Source organism: Fistularia commersonii, chromosome 5 (assembly GCF_037954325.1).
Source record: "Fistularia commersonii isolate RoL2024-O1a breed Wild chromosome 5, RoL_Fcom_v1.0, whole genome shotgun sequence".
Classification (NCBI taxonomy): domain Eukaryota; kingdom Metazoa; phylum Chordata; class Actinopteri; order Syngnathiformes; family Fistulariidae; genus Fistularia; species Fistularia commersonii.
The window spans coordinates 18,937,456-18,958,215 of record NC_141288.1 but is presented as its reverse complement, the minus strand read 5'-3'; the positions used below and the strand labels follow the sequence as shown (position 1 = coordinate 18,958,215).

At 42.9% G+C, this 20,760-nt stretch overlaps 1 protein-coding gene across 3 annotated transcripts in view; it reads right to left on the bottom strand.

Annotated features, from left to right (window-relative positions):
- grm8a (glutamate receptor, metabotropic 8a) overlaps positions 1–20,760 on the bottom strand; it is a 333,220-nt gene that overhangs the window by 71,266 nt on the left and 241,194 nt on the right. For all 3 annotated transcript variants that reach the window (XM_086147148.1, XM_086147146.1, XM_086147147.1), the window contains exon 7: positions 7,829–8,029. In XM_086147148.1, the coding sequence (XP_086003274.1) occupies positions 7,829–8,029 (201 nt within the window). The remainder of the gene's footprint in view (positions 1–7,828; positions 8,030–20,760) is intronic.

The window sequence follows — 20,760 nt, the reverse complement described above, 5'->3', positions numbered from 1 at the left end:
CGTCGTCCGTTCATCCCGTTCGTCTTCGCCGTTATCGATACCGTGTGCCGCCCCGACGGATCGATGGCAAAACCAACTTTTAATTGGAAAACATAAATATACCCGTGAATTTCCACATAGTCGCATGCAAAGCTGTAAATCTCTCGGTCTTCTATCGATAGAAACAACCAGGTCAAGTATAAAAGCCGCCTCCTCCACCTCCAACAACCAGCGCAATCACTCGTCTTCTGAGTAGAAGAGGAGAGTCTCCTGGCTGAAATACCAAACACAAAAAAACACCAACGGTGATCGGGTGATGCCGGCGAGTCTTTACCGGCGTGGAGTTGCTGGAGTTTAAAAGCAACTCCGCTCATCAAGCTGGTTCAATATCTATATTTCATTCATTTTCCAGCCACTGACATTATTTCCGTCATTCAGTGAGACAGTAACTTCCTTAACTTCCACTTTTCAGGCAAACCCGGTCTTCCTCAACTCGCTCACACAGAAATTTGCCGCTATCAAACGCGAGAAACTTTTTTGGTCTTTTTTGGTCTTCCCCTTCTTCACGGTGGTTTGCTGCAGGTGTACATCACTAGATGCTCCTGTAGCAACGATCTCTATTGGGTCCCTTAGCGCTTGTGAGAATGCAAAATTAAAAAGTCGCCCTGGAGGAAACTAGTTCCCTGAGAAGAAATTCAAGCTGGACTTTCCTTTCTGAAAGAGGCTATTTCTCCATGAAGTGAAAATGTCAGTGCTTCTCAAAAAAAAAACAAAAGTGACCAATTTCCATTTCCGTATCAAAAGTCCTGAGAAGCAAAGGAGTGCTTTGTTTTGTCAAAGGGAAATGACGAGGGCGTCGGCCGAGTTCCGTGCTCCGATGTCTGGACAACCGAATATTCTACGGGTGAAAGATCAGTTACTTCTGGTCTTGGTTGGCAATTGTGCGGAAAGAGAAAATAAAAACAGAACGGCAAAAAGAAAGTTGAGCTGATCCAACTGTTATGGATGGAACCAGTCATGTTTTTTAGGGGAAAAAAGAACTCCAGAAACGTTGCATTTGGACTCAAATGATGACTGTAAGACGGATACACGCATTTTCCCACTGATTTCAAACGAACACGTCGAAGCTTTAACACTTATTTTTTTGTGACAACTCGAGCCTGGTTTCATCTTCACCTCCTGAGTTGGTGCGTCACAAAGCCGGGAGGGAAAGTGAACATGCCGTTCAAATTATTTGAATTAGTTTTGTTGTTTTTTTCTCTATTTACGTATTTTGATATGTGCGGTCTATGTAGGGGCTCCAGATGTTTTGGGAGAACTTTGCACACCCGGACCAGGACCTTCTGCACCCTCCAACCAACCAACAAAGATGTCTGTGGAGGCTCTCAGACATCCAGGTCATGGTGGATTCTTGTCTAAATCTTCCTGCTTTGGCAACTGGACTTAAAGTTCTTCACTTCAGGACGTTTCAGATGTTTGTGAGAGGCTTCTTCAGTTCAGAACTGAAGATTTCCACCAGGATTCACCCTGACCTGGGTGACTGAGAACATCTTCAGACATGTTCTCAGTCTGAATGAATGAAGACGGCCCGTTGATCGCCGATTCCCGCCTCAACGCGTCAGGGATGTTTCATAGCCAGGCTTCACTTCCTGTTTGCTAATTATGCTAACGAGTAATTGCATAAACCTTCAGGTTGAATAATTATTGCAACTTTGTTTTTTTTTTTTTGTTTTTCTGCTGCATTATTACGCACTCCAGCTGCAGAGGTTATGTGAAGCTCTGTGTCAAGCAGACCAATGACCGTTAGATTTTTTCACCCTTAACTGAATATACATTGTATGTTTTCTGGTGAAACATCAAGATTACGAGATAAGAAAAGAGAAAAAAAAACAGCCGCCAGAACCAGAACCAGCCCTGATAACTTCTAAATGAGCCGCAGTTCTTGTAGAACAGGGTTCACTCCTGTTTAGCTTCGCCTATTCACAATGCAATCCAGGTAATCCCAAAAAAGTTGTTATTTTGTCCCAAAAAATAGCATCCCCCAATAACATAACAACATTTACATACCAAGCAACATTAAGCGAGACTCGCCCATAAACCTGGCGGTTATATTGGGAAACCTCATGGGTCATTGGAACGGAAAAAAACCTCTGGAATGAGAACTGAAACATTTTCAAGAGAAGAAATTCAAGTCCAATTGCCGCAGCAAGAAGATTTCAAGAAGAATTCACCATGACTCGGATGACTAAGAACCTCCACAGATAATCCAGAATTGTCCATTTGCTCTCTGGTTCTTAGTTTCCCTGCTGTATCTCTACGGGCGGGTCACCAGTGCTGCTTGGCCTCCAGAGCTTCTTCTAAGGGCATCTCCTTGTATCTGTCAAGTTACATCTACCAGGCACCTTCTCCCTGATCTCAACACCTTTCTGCAGTTACCGTGATCTTGTTCTCCTGTCTTCTCTTCAATGAAATGGAAACAACCAGGAAAGATCCACCACCAGAACCAGCTCCCGGTAACGTCCACAGGAGCCTCAGTTCAGGTGATCCAACAGCTTTGACTCCTGCTTAGCTTTACCTTTTCACATTCCAATCCAGGTCATCCCATTACCTCGTACTTTTCCTCCAATGAACGACACCACCATCAGCACAACAACACCCTTTAACTTAGTTTCTCCAGATCAAGTCCTCCATTTACACAACAAGCCACTATAACCTGGACCCGCCCAAAAACCAGGCGGTTATATCGGGAAACTCCCCACAGATCATTAGAACTGAAGAAGCCACTCAGATGAGGGTTGAAACGTCTTCAGGTGAAGAAATTCAAGTCCAGTTGCCAAGACAAGAAGATTTGGACAAGAATTCACCAACCTGGTCGACTGAGAACCTGCGGCACGTCTCCACTCGGCCCTGAGATCAACTAGCGACCAGTGCATGATGAACCCCATCCCATGCCTCAGGAAACCTGGGATGGGCTTCAGTTCCTTCACAAGGACTCTCAACGAATGAATGAATGAATGTGTCCTCACTGTATCGAGCAGGGGTTGACAATTATTTTGACTTGAGAGCCACATTTCTTATTTAATTTTTATGCGTGGGCCAAGTGGGTATCATGTAAATTGAACCAAATAAAAATTGCAATTTCAAGATTCACATTTTTGGGCATTTTATTTCAACTTCATGTACCATTATTTTGTATGTAAAAATTAAACAAAAGGAAAAAAATGAGTGACCGTAATTTCCGGACTATCGAGCGCACCTCAATATAAGCCGCACCGGCTAGTCGATCGTAATCTTGGGCTTCCTCCTGCGCACTATAACCGTCAAAGTCGTTTTCTTTGGAAATTCTCAGAATTTTCCGGTCATTTCATCGGTCTGATGTGATGAGAAAACATGTTTTAGCGGCGTGAAAATGTTTAAAATATATAAAGAAAATTGTTTGGCGGCCCCGATAAAAAAGCAAACGCTCGTTTCTGGAATAGACCGATAATTGCGTGAATGGAAAGAAAGTCCAACGGCGCGTTCCTGTGATTTGATAGGTACATCGGCGTTAGTATATGAAGTATTTAAATATTTCCTGCTTTGCTGAGGAAAGTTTTCGTTTTTTATTTAGCATTTCATCAAATTTGCTTGAGGGTTTCTCTTTTTACCCCCCCACCAAGAAGTTCAAACCGAGCCTACGTGTAAATATGGATATGTGATGAAGAAAGCCTCAATACTTTATTCTCACCCTCGGGTGAATCCCTCCGCCTGCTGCCCCCCTGTGTCCTTCCCAGCGCTGTTCAAAAAGAAATCCTGAGGTACCGTAGTTGCTTTCTTTTTTCATGTTTTAGTCAAAAAAAAAAGAAGAAATCATCTTTGATTTAATGGTTCGCCTGGTGTTGCATCCATGTGCTGTTGGGAAGATCCGATTGTGTCAGACCTGAGTGCCAAAGAACAGCCTCCTTACTCTTAAATTATTCCCTCACTCTTCCTACTTTCTCAGGAAACACTGGAGGGAAGTGATGTGTGTGTTTGTGTGTTTGTGGTGAGAAATGATTTATTTACGCCTTTTTATTTTAAGGCATTCTTTGATGAGTGAATATCACATCTAGCGCTATCAAAGTTGTGATTCTATAAGACGAGGCGAGAAGGTATCGGACGCCGCCTCACGTGCCGATGGTGATGAATGACGGCGTAGATGCTAAACCGTTAGCGGTAAGTCATGCGGGCGCCAATGACGTACGGTGGCGTTCGGACTCACGGGGAACAAATATCAACAGCTTGTGTTTGATGGATCATTCATTTGAAAAATAATGGAATACAAATAACCGAATTAGTTATCCGGCCCATTGTAATGCATTACTCCTTCATTTTCTATGGATCGGTTGCCATGAAATAATGCAGGAGCCGATGAAAAGGGGATTGATTTCTGATACGTCCTTCACCCCTATGTACCGTGTTGCGTGATTGGTTAATGATACTGCAACCAATGACAGAGTTATTGATCACGCCATCTTTTCTCCACCAGGGACAGATTGTATCTGTAAGCATACATGTCATGCCCTAACTTACTGTTCCTTTATGTTGGCCATTACTATCCCTGATGATGTTGTTGTTGTGAATCAATAAAGTTTATCTTATCTTATCTTATCTTATCTGGATTTAGTTTCTCCCTTGCAGACGTTCCTCCTCCTCCTCCCTGAGGGTTCTTAAGTTGCGGCAAACCCCCAGGGAGTTTCCAGGATATAAGCGCCAAGGTCAGTTTGAGTTAAGAGGGTCTGTTAAGTTAATAAGTGAGTTGATGACACACATATTAATGTAACATTCATTCATTCGTTATCGATACTGCTTGTCCTGCAGGGAGCCGACACCGACTCTCATTGGGTGAAACATGGGGTTCACCCCGGACCATTAAGAGTCAATCACAGAGCCACGTAGAGACACATTTACGCTCTTGTTTGCATGTCCTATAGATAGACGGCTCAGGAACGCACAAAGAAACCAACCTGTGGACTTTCCCCCTTTGTTTGTAGCGTAGCGCTAGTGTTGCGTAAAGCTATGCAATGTTTACATTGTTGCATTCTCCTCTTAATACACTATTTTGTGTGTTTTGCATTGAATCATTATGGCTCCCAATGAGGTGCAAATTGCTATGTGATAGCGGTGTTAAGAAGCCTGAGTGTATGACAGTTGATCTGAAGCAGGGAATGATAGCAAACCGTGATACCAGCGTGTTAATGATCTTGCCAAGCACTATGACATAGCTAAGACAACCATCTGTACTATCCGGTGAATTCTTGTCAAAATCTTTGCAACTGGTCACTTGAAGACGTTTCCCCCACTTCATCCCAGAGGCTCCTTCAGTTCTAAAGGTCTATGAGGAGTTTCCGAATATAACGGCCAGATTTTTTGGCGCTCTAACTTATGGTGACTTGTTATGTAAATGTAACAGTTAATCTGCAGAAACTAGGTGTATGGGGGGGGGGGGGGGGGGTTATGCTAACGGGGTGTCAGTCGTTGGAACAAAAGCGCAATTTAGTGGGATACCTGGATTGGAATGTGAATAGGTGAAGCGAAACAAAGAGGTGAAACCTGTTGGATCACATGAACTGGGAACTTACCGGGAGCTGGTTCTTGTGGCGGAACAAAGTTGTGCTAAAGGCAGCTAATGCGGCTAAACTAGTGATTGTGTTCGGAGTTTCGGGGGCTGGAGAATGGATCAATCTCAGCAAAAGAAACAAAATCAGTAACCTCTGGAAAGTTCAGGGTTTCCGATGAACCTCTTGGAGGACATGGAGACTCCACAACGAATGTCCCACCTCATTGGATTTGAAGCAGGGACCGTCTTGTTGGTCGCCGTGCAACCATGCATTAACATAAGGACATTCGACGTAGCGGCTGCAAAACAACTCACATATCAACATAGGTTCACTTCCAAACCCCCCGCGTTTTGTTAGACCCGAAGATTTGACACCAACTAATCGGTAACACAGACTCGCTCCAGCAAAAATATGGGTGCAAACTCTCAGCACGGCAAAGTCGACTTTCCGATCCTCACACACACACTCCCGGATTTCTGGCAATTTTAATCACAATCACGGGAATATTTTTTTCTATTTCATGACTTCACTTCTCAATCTTTTGCTTTCTATTTCAGACATTATATATTTCAAACAATAATTTGAGAAGACACAGGAAATGAAAAAGTCAGACACATTTGCAGGTGCGGCGGAAATCGGGAGGAGGGAGGATTAATAACAAAATATTCAAATGATGAGTTTTGTATTATTAGAAGGAAATGAGTGAACCTCCCCGCCCCGCCTTTCCGTCGAAACTTAAAATTGACAAGGTGCAGGAAGTCAGAAAAGGGGGATCAGCACTCCAGGTTCCAGCGAACCACTCGCCGTACTAAACAAATTATAAGCATATAATAGGTTTTTGGGGAAAAAAAAATGCATGAGCAACGCTTTAATTTTGTAGGAGAAATGCAACATGGTGTCCTCTTTATGATAAGGACTAAACAAATTAGACGACGAGCCGGGGTCTCGAGTCGTTCGAGTTTGTCGAGGCGACGCGGATAAACACCACGGGATTACCGTCCAGATTGACGTATTTATGGAAACTAGTTGAATTTTTTTTTTTTTTTAAATAGCTGTGTTGTGAAAATAACTCAAATACCGTGCGGTATTATTTTCCGTGATACAATGCAGGGCACTTCCCGGGGCATCTTTATCTAAATGAGCTAATTGTTGCATTCTTTGCTCTCTGTTTGTGGGGAAAAAAACAATGGAGGTTTGTGTAATATTTTCTATTCCGTGCCTTTACTTACATCCCATAGCTTAATCCCTTTCAGTCATCCGTCTGAGGAGTTAATAAACAAGACCAAATACATTAAATCGACAATATCCCCTCTGAAATCATATAATTGCTTCCCAAAGCGGTCTTTGTGTGCCTGTTAGGTATTAACGGCGGCTCTGGCTCAGTCAATTGAGCGGAGCATCCATCCCATTGGAGGGTTGGCGGTTCAATTCCCAGCTCGCCGCCGTTGCTCCGTCGCTGAGCGAGAGCGGGCGCGAACGGGCGAATGTGGTCAAATCTAAAGGTGCCAAGGTGTGTGGAGACTATCTTTGAATTCAACCCCACACTGCGTGTAAATAAAACAAAATAAAATGAAAGTAAATAAAATGAATAAAATAAAATAAATAAAATGAAATAAAATAAAAAGCAAATAAAATAAGAATACGATAAATGGTAAAAAGATAAGATAAAATAAAAAGTAAAAAAGATAAAATAAAAAGCAGGTGAAATAAAAAAAGAAAAAATATCAAAATAAAAGATAAGATAAAATAAAAAAGGTAAAAGAGATCAAAAAGAAAAGAAAAGAAAAAAATAAATAAAAAAGTAAAAAAATATCAAATAAAATAAAAAGCAAATGCAATAAAATAAAAGGTAAACAAAATCAAGTACAAAAAAAGAAGAAATTCACCAAAACAACTAAAGGCAGATAAAATAAATGCAAATAAAATAAAATAGAATTTAAAAAACAATCAAATAAAAAAAAGTTAAACAATAAAATAAAAAGTAAACAGAATCGAATAAAAAGATGTAGAAATTCACCGAAGCATATGATAAAGGCAGATAAAATGAATGCAAATAAAATAAAATAGAAGTAAAAAAAATAAAATAAAAAGTGAATACGATCAAATAAAAAGTGAACAAAATCAAATACAAAAAAAAAAGGAGGAACTCACCGAAGCATATGATAATGGCAAATAAAATAAAACACAAATAAAATAATAATAATAGATAATAATATAAATATGATATAAAACAATAATAAAATAATAGAATAAAAAAAAACAACTCTCACCATTGAAGTTGACGGCTCGAATGTGGCTGAGCAGCTCCTTGCCGTCGATGTTGGCCATTCGCGGGCAGAGGCCCGGGAAGCCGTAGCAGAGCTTGCGGTGCATGTGGTGCAGGGCGTGAGCCATGGCGTACACCGCGTCCATCACGAACTGGACCTTTCCCTCTTGCTCGTAGCTGGAATCGCGTCCGACTTTCTCCAAACCTGAGGCGAAAGCAAGAAGGAAACACGGGAGTGAGTTTTTAAACGTGGCGTGCAGAGGAAATGAATGCATTTGGGACTGTAGTTAAAGAAGTTTATCAGAGATGAACAACACAATGCAGGTTACAAAAGAACCATCTGAGATAATTTCGGGGGCAGAAACCAAACCGGAGAGCCAGAGCTGAGCCGAAGATGACAGCAGTTCCAGGCGCAATTGTCCAGACATTTAAGAAAATGGAGCGCGAAAAAAAAAACCCTGTCCGTCATCCGTGGACGGCGTGATCACCCGAATCATCTCGAAGAGGAACTCTTTTTTTTTTTTTTTGTCATCTGTTTTTGTTTTCTTTCCTCCAAAAGGGTGAAGGATGACGCTGCTTCCCTCTCCTGTGACAGGATTCTTCCGTGTCAGGCGAAACCCCGGCGTTCACCTGACCTGTTTTCAACTTCCTTTACTGCTGGATTTTGGGGAAAAACGGCTCATCCCCTTGCAAAACATGTAATTTGCCTTTTTTTGCTGAGCTTTAAGACAAACTCGTACTTTACCCATCTTATTATTCAGCCTGTGTGCAGTAAATCAATGATGCGTGTTAATGACGTGACGTACCGGTGTATCTAAGAAGTGGCGTGCAGCGGGGATTAATGCAAATAGCTGATTTTACATAACAAGCCAGCATAATCTTAGACCCGCCCAAAACCCTGGAGGTTATATTCTGAAACTCCCCACAGGTCACCAGAAGCGAGGAAACCTCTCGGTTGAGGGCTGAAACGTCTTCAAGCGAAGAAATCCAAATCTAGTTGCCAAGACAAGAAGATTTGGAGAAGAACTCAGCATGAGCTGGATGCTTGAGCTCTGCTTGTGGTTGCAGATAAATGCCGATCGCTGCTAATCGTTGCCGACCGTCGCTAATATGGTCTAATAAACTCAGAAGACTTATTGTTGTCTCGCTTCCTCACTCCGGAGCAGGGGTGTCAAACTCATTTTGGTCCGGGGGGCCACAACCGCCCGAATTTGATGGCAAGGTGGCCTGTAAAATCATAGCGTAATTATCTAGAAGTAACACTGAGTCCAAATTTTTCCTTTGTTTTAGTGTAAAGGAGAACAGGTCAATTATACAAATCTTTATATGTGATGAACTGTTTCTTTAAAAAAAATCATAAAGAAAGGCAAAAGCAATTTCAACAACATTATGCCTCAGTTCTTTTGTATTCTGGTGAGTCTCATAGTTGCACCCAAACTTGCTGCATCCACACCAAGTACATACAAGTTTCTTATTAACCTCAACAAACAAGAAGAAGTTTCCATTTTTCGGGTCCAACGCAAAAAGCAGGTACATTTCAAACAATAAGTAAAAATGCTATTTAAATATTTGTAAGCTGCGTTGCTGCCATCTGCTGTAAGAGTCACATCGTGTTGTGCCATGTTGCTAATACAGGAGAAAACAGTGGACCCCTAGCAGACAATATAGGAATTGCATTTTTTTTTTAAAAAGTATGTTTTTTTTTCAATTGTGGATTTATTCCACGGGCCGGGTTGGACCTCCTGGTGGGCCGTTATTGGCCCGCAGGCCGTACGTTTGACTCCCCTGCCCTAGAGGCTCCTGCCTCTATACTGGACTTTAAGTATGTATGTATGTATTTTTGCATTTATTATATGGGCCGGATTGGACCTCCTGGCGAGCCGGTACCGGCCCGCGGGCCGTGCGTTTGACACCCCTGCCCTAGCGACTCCTACCTCTTTACCTCTACTTTAAGTAAGTGACTTTTCTCAAAACAAGGGGAATAAAGAAAACTGTTTCAACAACGACTTGGAATGCTCTTAAGATGAAAAGATATGCCTTGATCGGTCCCGCAGAGGGGAGCGCCATCATTTACTCAATTCTGACGTGCTGAAGGAGAGCGAGACAACCAAATAATGAATGGATACATTTATTGGGCCTCAAGAGACTGATTAGTGGATCCTATAATGCAGACTTGGGCATTTTCAAGCCCGTTTTGCCTTTTTTTTATCCGGCCTGCCAAACTACATTCTTTGAATATTTTAAGAAGTATTTTCAACTAATATTGAATTTAGAAGCTCCTCATTTTTTCCTTTTGTTTATTTTTGTATGGATGATGACATATGAAATAATGCCGGTACATTTATACGATCGTTGATTATTATAAAGTTGAAATAAAAATGTAAATATTTAAATTGCAATTTTCATTTTGTTCAATTTATATGATACCTAGTCAGCCCACGCACAATTAAACTAAAAATTAAATAAGAAATGTGGCTCGCCAAACAAAAAAAATGGCCCATTCCTGCTGTAACGTGTTATCATTCACAACATTCGAGTATCTTGGAATTCAACCAGGGATACATTTGCCGTGAGGCAGATGTTGTGTGCACTGCACAACCAGAGCTCCTTCAAAGTATTTTAAAGAAAAAAAAAAGATTAAGGCTTGAGAAAAAAAATAGGGTTGAACTTCTTGAAGTCACCGCTCCGATGCTTCCTCCTTCTTTGAGGCCGATGTGAAAGGAAAGTCGTGAGACACCCGGCAGGTTTATAAAAGAAAGAGATGCTCTAAAATAAAGAGTACTCAAACGGGTGGAAGGAGAGATGGGAGAGGGTAGATGGAGCTCCACACCTGACGGCTAGCAGGGCACTTTAAACCATTCGTCTCAGTCCATTCACACCCCGCCGGCAAAGTTGCAAAGGACGGAGTGTTTTTTTTTTTTTTTTTTAACATTCTCTCAAACACTGATAATGGCATTTCCTTGTACGAGGAGATAAAGGAAGTGAAGACAAAAAACAAAAAAAAAAAAAAAAAAAAAAAAAAGGAAAAAGTGTCTCCGTTTTGGGCTGGGTTTCAAGCGGCTGATTTTTTTCTTTTTTCTTTATATAATCTTGATGTTTCGCCAGAAAAGATACAAAGTACATTCAGTTAAGTGTGAAAAAGTTTAACGGTCACTTAACTGCACAACCTCTGTGCGTCATAATGCAGCAGTGAAACAACAATGCACAAATTTGCAGTCATTATTCAACATGAAGGTTTATGCAACCACTCATTAGCATAATTAGCTAACAGGAGGAGAAAACATCCCCGACGCGTTGAGGCGGGTCTGAAGATGTTCTCGGTCATCCAGGTCACGGGGAATTCTCGTCCAAATCTTCAGTTCTGAACTCAAGAAGCCTCTGGGATGAAGGCTGAAACGTCTTCAAGTGAAGAAATTCAAGTCCAGTTGCAAAGACGGGAAGTTTTCGACAAGAATTCACCGGGATCTGGATGGCCGAGAACCTCCGTAGACATCTTTCCTGGTTGGTTGGACGGCGCAGAAGGTCTCGGTCCGTGTTTGCAAACCCGTCTCGGTATTGATCCCATTACGGCGTTATATGTTTTTGAAAGGTTGCATCTCAGACATGCAACCATTCAGCACCGCTGCTTGTCTTGGAAGCGCATCCAGCTGCAGAGGCCGTCTTTGTTTACATGTCAGCACAGCTGTAAAGCCTCCTGGCATGAAATGTGCTGCCTTTCTACCGACACATCTGGAGACCTTACATAGACCGCACATTTAAAATACATAGATAAAGAAAAAGCAACAAAACAAATTCAAATTATTTGAATAGCATGTTTTCTTACGCTCCTGGCATTTTCTTTTTCATTTTCCCGGCGTGAATGAGTGACTGAATGGTTGAATGTCTCCAAGAATGAGAGGGTGAATAGTTGCACGTCGTTATTGAACTCTTCTTGTCTTGGCAACTGGACTTGAGTTTCTTCAATTGAAGATGTTTCTCCTCTCATCTGAGAGGCTTCTTGAGGTTAAGAACTGAAGATTTCCACAAGAATTCCCCATGACCTGGATGACTGAGAGCATCTTCAGACCATTACGGCCCGTTGATCGCCGATTCCCGCCTCAATGCGTCAGGAATGCTCTCTCTTCCCGTTAGCTAATTATGCTAACGAGTGGTTGCATAAACCTTCACGTTGAATAATTCTTGTTTTGTTCAACTGCTCCATTTTGATGCACTCCAGTTGCAGAGGTTAAGCAGCCCAGTGACCGTTAGACTTTTTCACACTTAACTGAATGTACTTTGAATGCTTTCTTTCCAAAACATCAACAACAAGTTAGCATAGCTTTAACATTGGACTAGAATCTGGATTTAGATGAAGGGTGAACGTGTTTGCCGCCACATCATCGTCCATGTCCTGCTTCTTCCTCAGACCAGATGGAAAACGTTAATTGCTCCGCCTCACACGGGTCGATACCGAGCGTGAGGTGAGAAAATATTGATATAATGAGCGCATACATGATGGGGATAAAACAGGTTTGAGGAGAAATTGAGGAAGGGAGGAGGACGTTTCTCATCAAAAATGCATTTTTGCACATTTTACTTTGGCTTTTCATCGGGAAAAAGCCACCACATGGGTGACAGTAACCTTTTTTTTTTTTTTATACCCAGAGAAGGTGAGCACCTTTTGGCTCCCAGCCCGCCCCGACATTTATAATTGCGTACAGGGACGACAGCCTCTCTCATTATTTCTGAGAATGTATGACTGCGCACACACACACACACACACACACACACATACACACAAAAAACACACACACAAAGACAAAGGACTTTCACCTATAAGCCGGGTTTGATTTCTGTGCATTCTAGTACCCCTAATGTAGAGTAATCTTTGTAAGCATACAAGTCTTGGGGTTATTCCAAAAGATGGTGGTTTCAGGTTCAGTGTGCTTACTGCTGTAGCAGCTGAAGAACGAAACAAAAAAAACACGGCTGATCAGAGCCTCTCTTTGTTTCCTAGCATTTACCGCTCGCGTTAAAACACTCATTTAGCATAGTCTCACCTTTTTTCCCCACAACTGCCCCTCAAGATGTTGTCCAAAAAGTGTTCCGCCCCGGACCCGTTTTGGTTTTCGAAAATGTTTCCCTTTCAGATGTGGATAAAAACCCGGGGGTTCGAGATGTCATTTCGAGGTTAAAAACTCCCATCACGTGTTATTGGAGGTGCGGTCGAGGGTGGCGTATTTGACGCCGCTAAGCCGAGTCAACACCTCGCGCTCAAACGGGCTGAAGTGATTGCTTCGGAGGAGCAGACGGAGTCTGTGTGGAACAAAAACCAATACGGGAGTGCATCAAGGTGAAGCTAATGCGAGTAACTGACTGGCAAAGCGCTCTGATGGATCCAATTAGATGTCGCTCCTCTGCTCTGGTCGCTCACCGCGGCGCAAACACCACCGATAAAACGCAAGTTCGACATTAAACATTAAGTTAATGGAATCTGACAGAGGTGGGAAGACCTGCCTTCAGGTGTCTGAGGAGCAACAGTTGAGAAGAAGAAAAAGCCAGTTAAGGATTTCTGGGGTTTAACATTGTTTGGATAAGGTGTGGACAAAAGGGCGTTATTAAGCGGTGTTAAACCCATGGCCGCCCCGCGGCTGCAATCCTCCTTATCTGTGTACACTAACTACATCTTGCGTGACAACGGCGGTATAAAACTTCCCCGGTGCGTGCAGAGCCCTGCGGCCACGCCGGCCCTCCTCGTCTGACACTCGCCAGCTAGCGTCCGATAGCCTGGCTCTTCTTCTGAAAACCCACGGGAGCTCAACAGGAGCTGTGCTTCAAGGACGGAGGAAAAAAAAAGCAAGACCGGGAACATTTGGCACATTTTAACTGGTTTACAGGTAAACGGTAATAGGTTTTAATTTATATATTGCTGTCATTGCTTTTTCTTGATGCGTTGTTGTTCGAGTTGTTTCAAGTTCAGCGTCACTGGAGGAACGTGATTTATCATTCCGAAAAGAGAGATGTGGAACATACGAAGTCAGCTTTTATTTTGGTTAGCCAAAGATATAGATACAAGATGCTGTGTAGTTTGACGAAAAATGCCTAAAAATTCTCCATTAGTCACGTCGCCGACGCAACGGGATGAAAACGTGCTCGCTTCGCAGCACTTTATGGAGCTTCCACACAAGATGCTAAGCTAGCATTTGGCACATTTTAACTGGTTTACAGGTAAACAGTAACAGGTTTCAATTTATATATTGCTTTCACACCTTGCGGTATGATATTTTCTTGATGCGTTGCTGTTCGACAGTATCTATTTTCAAGTGCAGCGTCACTGGAGGAACGCGATTTATCATTCCGAAAAGAGAGATGTGGAAAATACAAAATCAGCTTTTAATTTGGTCGGCCAAAGATATAGATACAAGATGCTGTGTAGTTTGGCGAAAAATGCCGAAAAATTCTCCAATCGTCACGTCGTCGATGCAACGGGACGAAAACGTGCTCGCTTCACAGCGCTTTATGGAGCTTCCACACAAGATGCTAAGCTAGCTTTCCGCCGCAACCCGGGAGTTCGGTGTCCTGGCCGCGCACACAGCAAGAAGGTCCCCGTTGGAAACGTTATGAGGAGTCCAAGTGTTTATATCCGATGCATTCGTGTCCAGACAAGACCAATATATGACGTGGTGGCAGCAGTTAGAGGTTCTGCTGCTCGGCCAGAAGGTCTCCCACAGGTTGGATTCCCACAGGTGTCTCCATGTTCTCTGCATGGGGTTCCTCTTGCAGTCCAAACACATGCAGGACGTTCTTTGGAGACCCTAAATTACTAAGATGAATGGTTGCGCGCCTCTCTAAGTGGCGCTTCTTCTGCGGAGCTCACCAATGGACGACTCTAAAAGTCATTCCTCGCCGAACCGTCCACTGAAATGGGAGGTTGAATTCAGGTCTCGCACCTGGTCTTTCCTGATTGTTGATTCAGTGAAATCATTATTTCAAAACTCTTCTTGTTTTCCTCTTTGGATAGATTTTCATAAAATAGAAAACTCAAAGCCACGTGTGGACATCGTGACGGAGATAGCGACGCGTTTGGATGACCGAAGCCGTTGCTTGTGGGATCTCCTGGCGGTTCCACGGCTGTGAGACAGGTAATGAACGGGTGTATTTAACATCATTTCCTCGGTGGCAATTATGAACTCCAAATATTTTCAGTTGTTATGCAAATCCGACACACACGCACACACTTATACCCACTTCCATCCGTGTGTGTGCATCTTATTAGCTTAATCCAAGAGCGTCAGAGGACCTCAGAAGACGTTGTTAAGTTCCCCGTCTCCAAACTTTTCCGATCGGGATAACGTTTAAAACGACCGAACGAGACCGTTGAAGTTCAAATATCGGCAAGCGGCTCATTTGTGTGCTAAAAAAAAACAAAATAAAATCAAAACTCCTCTGTAAAGTTTATATCTTTCTCCAGGCACCACAATGCAGAAAAGGCCTCGCCGCTGTCTGTCGCCATATTTTAATCACATACCCAATTATCATAATATTCCGTAAGTAAATCCAAACAAGACATTAATTAAGAAGTGCTTTCAGTGAAACTTCTTATCGCATTAGTCCTGAGCGGCGTTGCGGTCGTAGCCTACCTGAAATTGGTCTTTTTCCGGATTAAATACTTCAGCGACGAACGCTTGACTTCTATAATGTCTGGGAGTTTCATGCGTCGCGGTGCGCTCGCCGTGAGTTCACCGTTCGGTTATTATTGATATCACATGCACCAACAGGTGAGCGCGGATAATTGCTTTGTCAATTAGCATAAAAAAAGTGGACTACAGTTTTATCATGTCTTTGAATGCAAAGAAGACGGGACATAAGAGGTGGAAATATTATATTCAAATGCAACCTGTTCGGGGTTACGAACGGAATATTTTGTATCGGAAGAATGCGTTCATTCATTCAGGACCTCAGACAACCATTCATTACATTACATTACATTACGGTCATTTAGCAGACGCTTTTATTCAAAGCGACTTACAAAAATTGCAATTCAATAACCGAAGATCCAAAGTACCAGTAGTCGTTATTTAGAAGTCACCACTCTACCAAAAAAACATCTCAAAACCAAATACATACATACACTGCTCAAAAAAATAAAGGGAACACTTAAAAAACACATCCTAGATCTAAATGAATGAAATATTCTTATGAAATACTTTGCTCTTTACACAGTTGAATGTGCTGACAACAAAATCACACAAAAATGATCAATGGAAATCAAATGTATCAACCCATGGAGGTCTGGATTAGGAATCACACTCAAAATTAAAGTGTAAAAACAAACTCCAGGCTGATCCAACTTTGATGTAATGTCCTTAAAACAAGTCAAAATGAATCTGTGTTGCTTCCTGAGTGGACACTATGATTTCACACAAGTGTGATTGACTTGGAGTTACATTGTGTTGTTCAAGTGTTCCCTTTATTTTTTTGAGCAGTATACATATATTTCTTTGTTTTTTTTTTTGGGGGGGGGGGGGGTTAAGTGCGATTAGTAGGGTAGTGCTTGGTGAAGAGGTATGTTTTCAGCTCACAGCAGAAGATGGGCAGCGCTCCTGCAGTTCTGACCTTTTCCGGGAGTTCGTTCCACCACTGAAGAGCTGAGACCGGTTCGATCGGCAGCCGGGGGCTCTGAGCGACGGAGTAGACGGTCGCCCAGAGGTGGCAGATCGGAAGGGACGGGTAGGGACATGTGGCTCGACCATAACCTGGAGATAAGACAAGGCTGTCCCGTTCACCGCCCGGTAGGCGAGCACCAGGGTCTTGAACTTGATGCGGGCGGCTACCGGGAGCGAGGGAAGGGACATAAGAAGGGGAGTTGTGTTGGAGAATTTGGGATGGTTGAACACCAGGCAGGCTGCCGCTTTCTGAATAAGCTCCAGAGGCCTGATGGTCACCGCTGGGGTACCGGCAAGGAGGGAGTTGCAGTTGTCCCATGTCTGGACAATATCGGGTCTCCAATGAACCTCCTGCGTGTTTTTGGACTTTTGGACTTTGAGAGGAACCCATGCAGACCAACACGCTCTCGCTCCGATGCGTCAGCCACCTGAAGAACGGTGAAGGTTCCCTTAGCAACGCACACCCATGCATTAGGCGGTCATTTTTCGACCAGGCTTGAGCGTTGACACGCCTGCCTGTTTGATGCGGAAAATACACAATCTCTGCTTTTATCTTGGTTAGGTTTAGATGCCGATATAGATGCCGTAGCATAACTGTGGTGGGACCCGTCAGCAGTTTTCTGTCTACAAAATGGTCGAAAAGGGCAAGGAGGGGATCGATGACGAGGTCCGAGCTTTGATTGTGCGACAGCACAAAGAGTTTTCCTGGGTTCGCAGTCGCACATCAATCTTTTCGTCAATCGTTTGCTAATTCAGAGGTCCGGATTTAGCTAATGATGATTGTAAAACAGTATAACTGTGGTGGAACCGGTCAGCAGTTTTCTGTCCACAAAATGGAAGTAAACGGCGAGGAAGGGATCGACGGCGAGGTCCAAGCTCGATATTTTCATCATAATCGGTCCGGAATCAGCTGGCGGCAGGATTCTCCAAACAGCCGAGCAGGGCAGGGAGGTTTCCACGCAGATGCAGATGTTGATGTAAACGTGACGCTGCGGGTGCGTCGGAAAAAGACCAGAAGGGGGTTCTGATGCGGCGGTACGTGACGCCCAGGGAACTTTCAGCGTTCATGAGGTGGTTGAGGTATTGGGAGCTAGAAGGGGCTCTTTGGGGGACTCCACCCACCGACCTTCTTGCCGTGAGCCAGAAGCGCTAACCAGTATGAGGGTCTGCAGACCCTCGATCACCAAATCAGGGGACGATCAGAGTTTATCCCTGCTGCTCTTATTAGATATGAATGCATCATTAATCAGCATCTCGCAAGAAAATGCAATCCTGCCTCGAGACGGTTAAATGGCTGGCGTCGTCATGAACGGCGCTGCCAGGGAAAACACTAGCGTCTGTGTTTCCCGCGATTGCATCAGGTGTTGTAATAACAGCGACGCGCGAGTGTCTTCGTCTCCGTGTGGGCTTCTGCTAGCAGCGTCGCATGATTCAGGTTGTAAAAAAAAAAAGATCTGTATGAGAAAAGACAAATCTCTGCCGCGATGCTCGTCCGAGGAGTTTTAGGAGGAACGCATCCACTTTGCAGTCGCAGTCATGAATAACGGCCATCTTATTACTTCCCCGGGCCCTCGGTGACCTCCGCCTCCAACCAGGAGAGTCCAATAAAGTTGTCCTTTGGCATAAAAGGATGATTGCACCTCATTTGAAGAGATTCCCCACAAGCGGGTACGGATGGACGGATGATCTTCCAACATTTACGTCTAAACACATAAACTCCTTCAATCCGCATGTGAAAGATGGAGCTCCTCCGAATTCAGTGTATTGGTCACGATGACGGGTGCCGTCCACGCCACGTCTTGTTTTTTTCCATTGGTGTTTTCCATGAGCATGTAACTGCTTTTGCCCTTTTCCAGTTCCTGGAAGCTTCTCAGCAAGCTGGTTGTTTCTTGATGCGTTACAACAGCAGACGAAGCATGTGTTGCCAGGTAAATATTTTTTAATCAAAATATATTTTAATTAATTAATTTAATTTGATTGTATTTTATTCTATTTTATTTTATTTATTTTATTTTTTATTTTTTTTTAATCCAATTTTATTTTATCTTATTTTAAGATATTTATATTTTGATATGTTTTTTTTTTTTTTTTCTTTGTGAACCTTTTCAAGTACTGTTAGATATGTTTTTTTTGTTTGTTTTTCTGTGTCTCAAGACTGCTTCGGTACTATTTATTTATTTTTTTTTAATTATTTTATATGTTAAGATTGATCCACACACCTGTTTAAGCCGGAGGGACATTGATTAGCGACCAGTGCCGTGCACATACATGCATCGAGCCTGCGCTTTTCATGGGAGCCGGACAGCAAGCGAGGCAGTGAGATGTGCTAATATATGCTAGCATGTTATTTTGTTCAAAATGATCTAAAACTGGCACGAATGAATGTTTGAGTTTCGTGGTGAATTAGACTCCATTTGATGATGTTTTCGCAGAGATTTTTTTTAAATTTGCATATTTGTCCTGATGCAGGGTGAGGAGACTTAACGTGAGTGTGCCTGTTTCACAGAGCTCTGCGAATAAATAATAAACCATGAATGAAGTAATAAAACTGTGAATAAAATAATACAATTGTGAATAAAATAATAACTTAATAAACAATGTGCAGAACCCGGTAAACTCAATTCCTGCTTGATGTTCACCATCTTGGGCCTGCTAGACTTGCACGCTAAATTCCTTGAACCATTTTAACTCCAACTTGAATGCAGGCTCTTTTTTCAATAACAATAACAGTGGGACTGGTTAGCAGCTTTTTCGTCCACAAAATAGACGAAAACAGCAAGGAAAGGATCGACGACGAGGTCCGGGCACGAAGGGGGTTTTCCACGGCTCGCGGCAGAACGTCAATATTCCGATCGAAATTTGTCCGGAATTAGCTAACGGCGGGGTTCTCCGCAAAGCCAAGCAGCGGAGAGAGAATGTAAAAACACTCCAAACCATCTGATAGTCCATGGTTGTTATTCCCGCCATGCAGAATATGAACGCCGCGGCGGTTTCGCTCTCCAAGTCCTCTTCTTGGCGGCGATTTGTTCTGGAGAGCCGCGCTTGAGGCGCACTCTTGTGTCACTCTGCTGTGGTCCCTTACTGCCGGAGGGAATGCAAAACTAAAACGATTCCTGGAACAATTATCCAGAGCTAGCTTATATGACTGAAGATTGTTTTGACATGTTTACATTTTAAATATATATCAACGTAAACGGTGGCGGTAGATGTACATGTATATTTTTTTTATTTCAGGACGTAAAAGACAGACTGTCTGGAGTCTGGCATCAGAGCGAGGGAGTAAGTCACTGGAAAGGTCAACGTCTGCTGTTTCATTTGATTTAAGCTCCGCGCCGCCATGATGAACACATCACGGGGCAAAACTCAGCGGAGAAGACAGGACGTGAGCTCTGACAAAAATAAAACCTGACAAGCTCTGAGGGTTAACTGCATCTTTAATACATTACAATGCAGGGATAAAGGTTAGCATGGCGGCAGCTACATAGATGGATGGAAGTGTGCTTATATGAACCCGGACCGTCCAACACGCGGTTCACACGATTCCGTTCTCCAATCCAGCATCTGCTAAATGAGTTTGTCCTTTCCGATCACCGGGAAAGACATCTGAGACCAGAGGCGGCTCCGCGGGTCGGCTTCTCGGTTTAGCTGGATTTGAATTGACAACTTAGAAAACACCGGTGTTCCTCAAGAATCGTGTGAATAATAGGAACTATTATCACGGATCTTTGGAACAAATCGTTTTCTGATGTTGAATTTGATCTTCCGTTGCAGTGGTGCATCATTTGTTATCATTTGTTAGCTTGAAAGCGTCGTTTTGAATACGGTTTGGCGGCGCGGTGGTTAGCATTTGCGACTCACAGCAAGAAGCTACCCTGGCTGGATTCTGACACGTCGTCATGAATGAAGGAGCGAATGCTTGACCGATAGCTTTTCCCCGAAAACCTGAGTGCAGGATAAGCGCGACAACTTTTTCCTGCGAGGGACAAATAACTTTTCCCTTCTCTGACGGGCAGCCGGTTTGTAACAAAAAGTGTGACGATCGCAGAGGCGTCTAGACGTAAACATTTATTATTTTCCGGAAAGTTACACATAACCAAAATTTAACCCTTTCTGGGATCTTGACAGGAAAAAAAAAAAAAAAAATTGGAAAATAAATAATAACATTATTAAGGAATAAAGTCTTTGTCTCGTCTCTTGACAGATGAAACAAACAGCTTCTTTTTTTTTTAATTTAACAAAAAAAATAATTTGTCCACCGCAGGTTAAATACCCTGTATTTTGAATCTTTTTT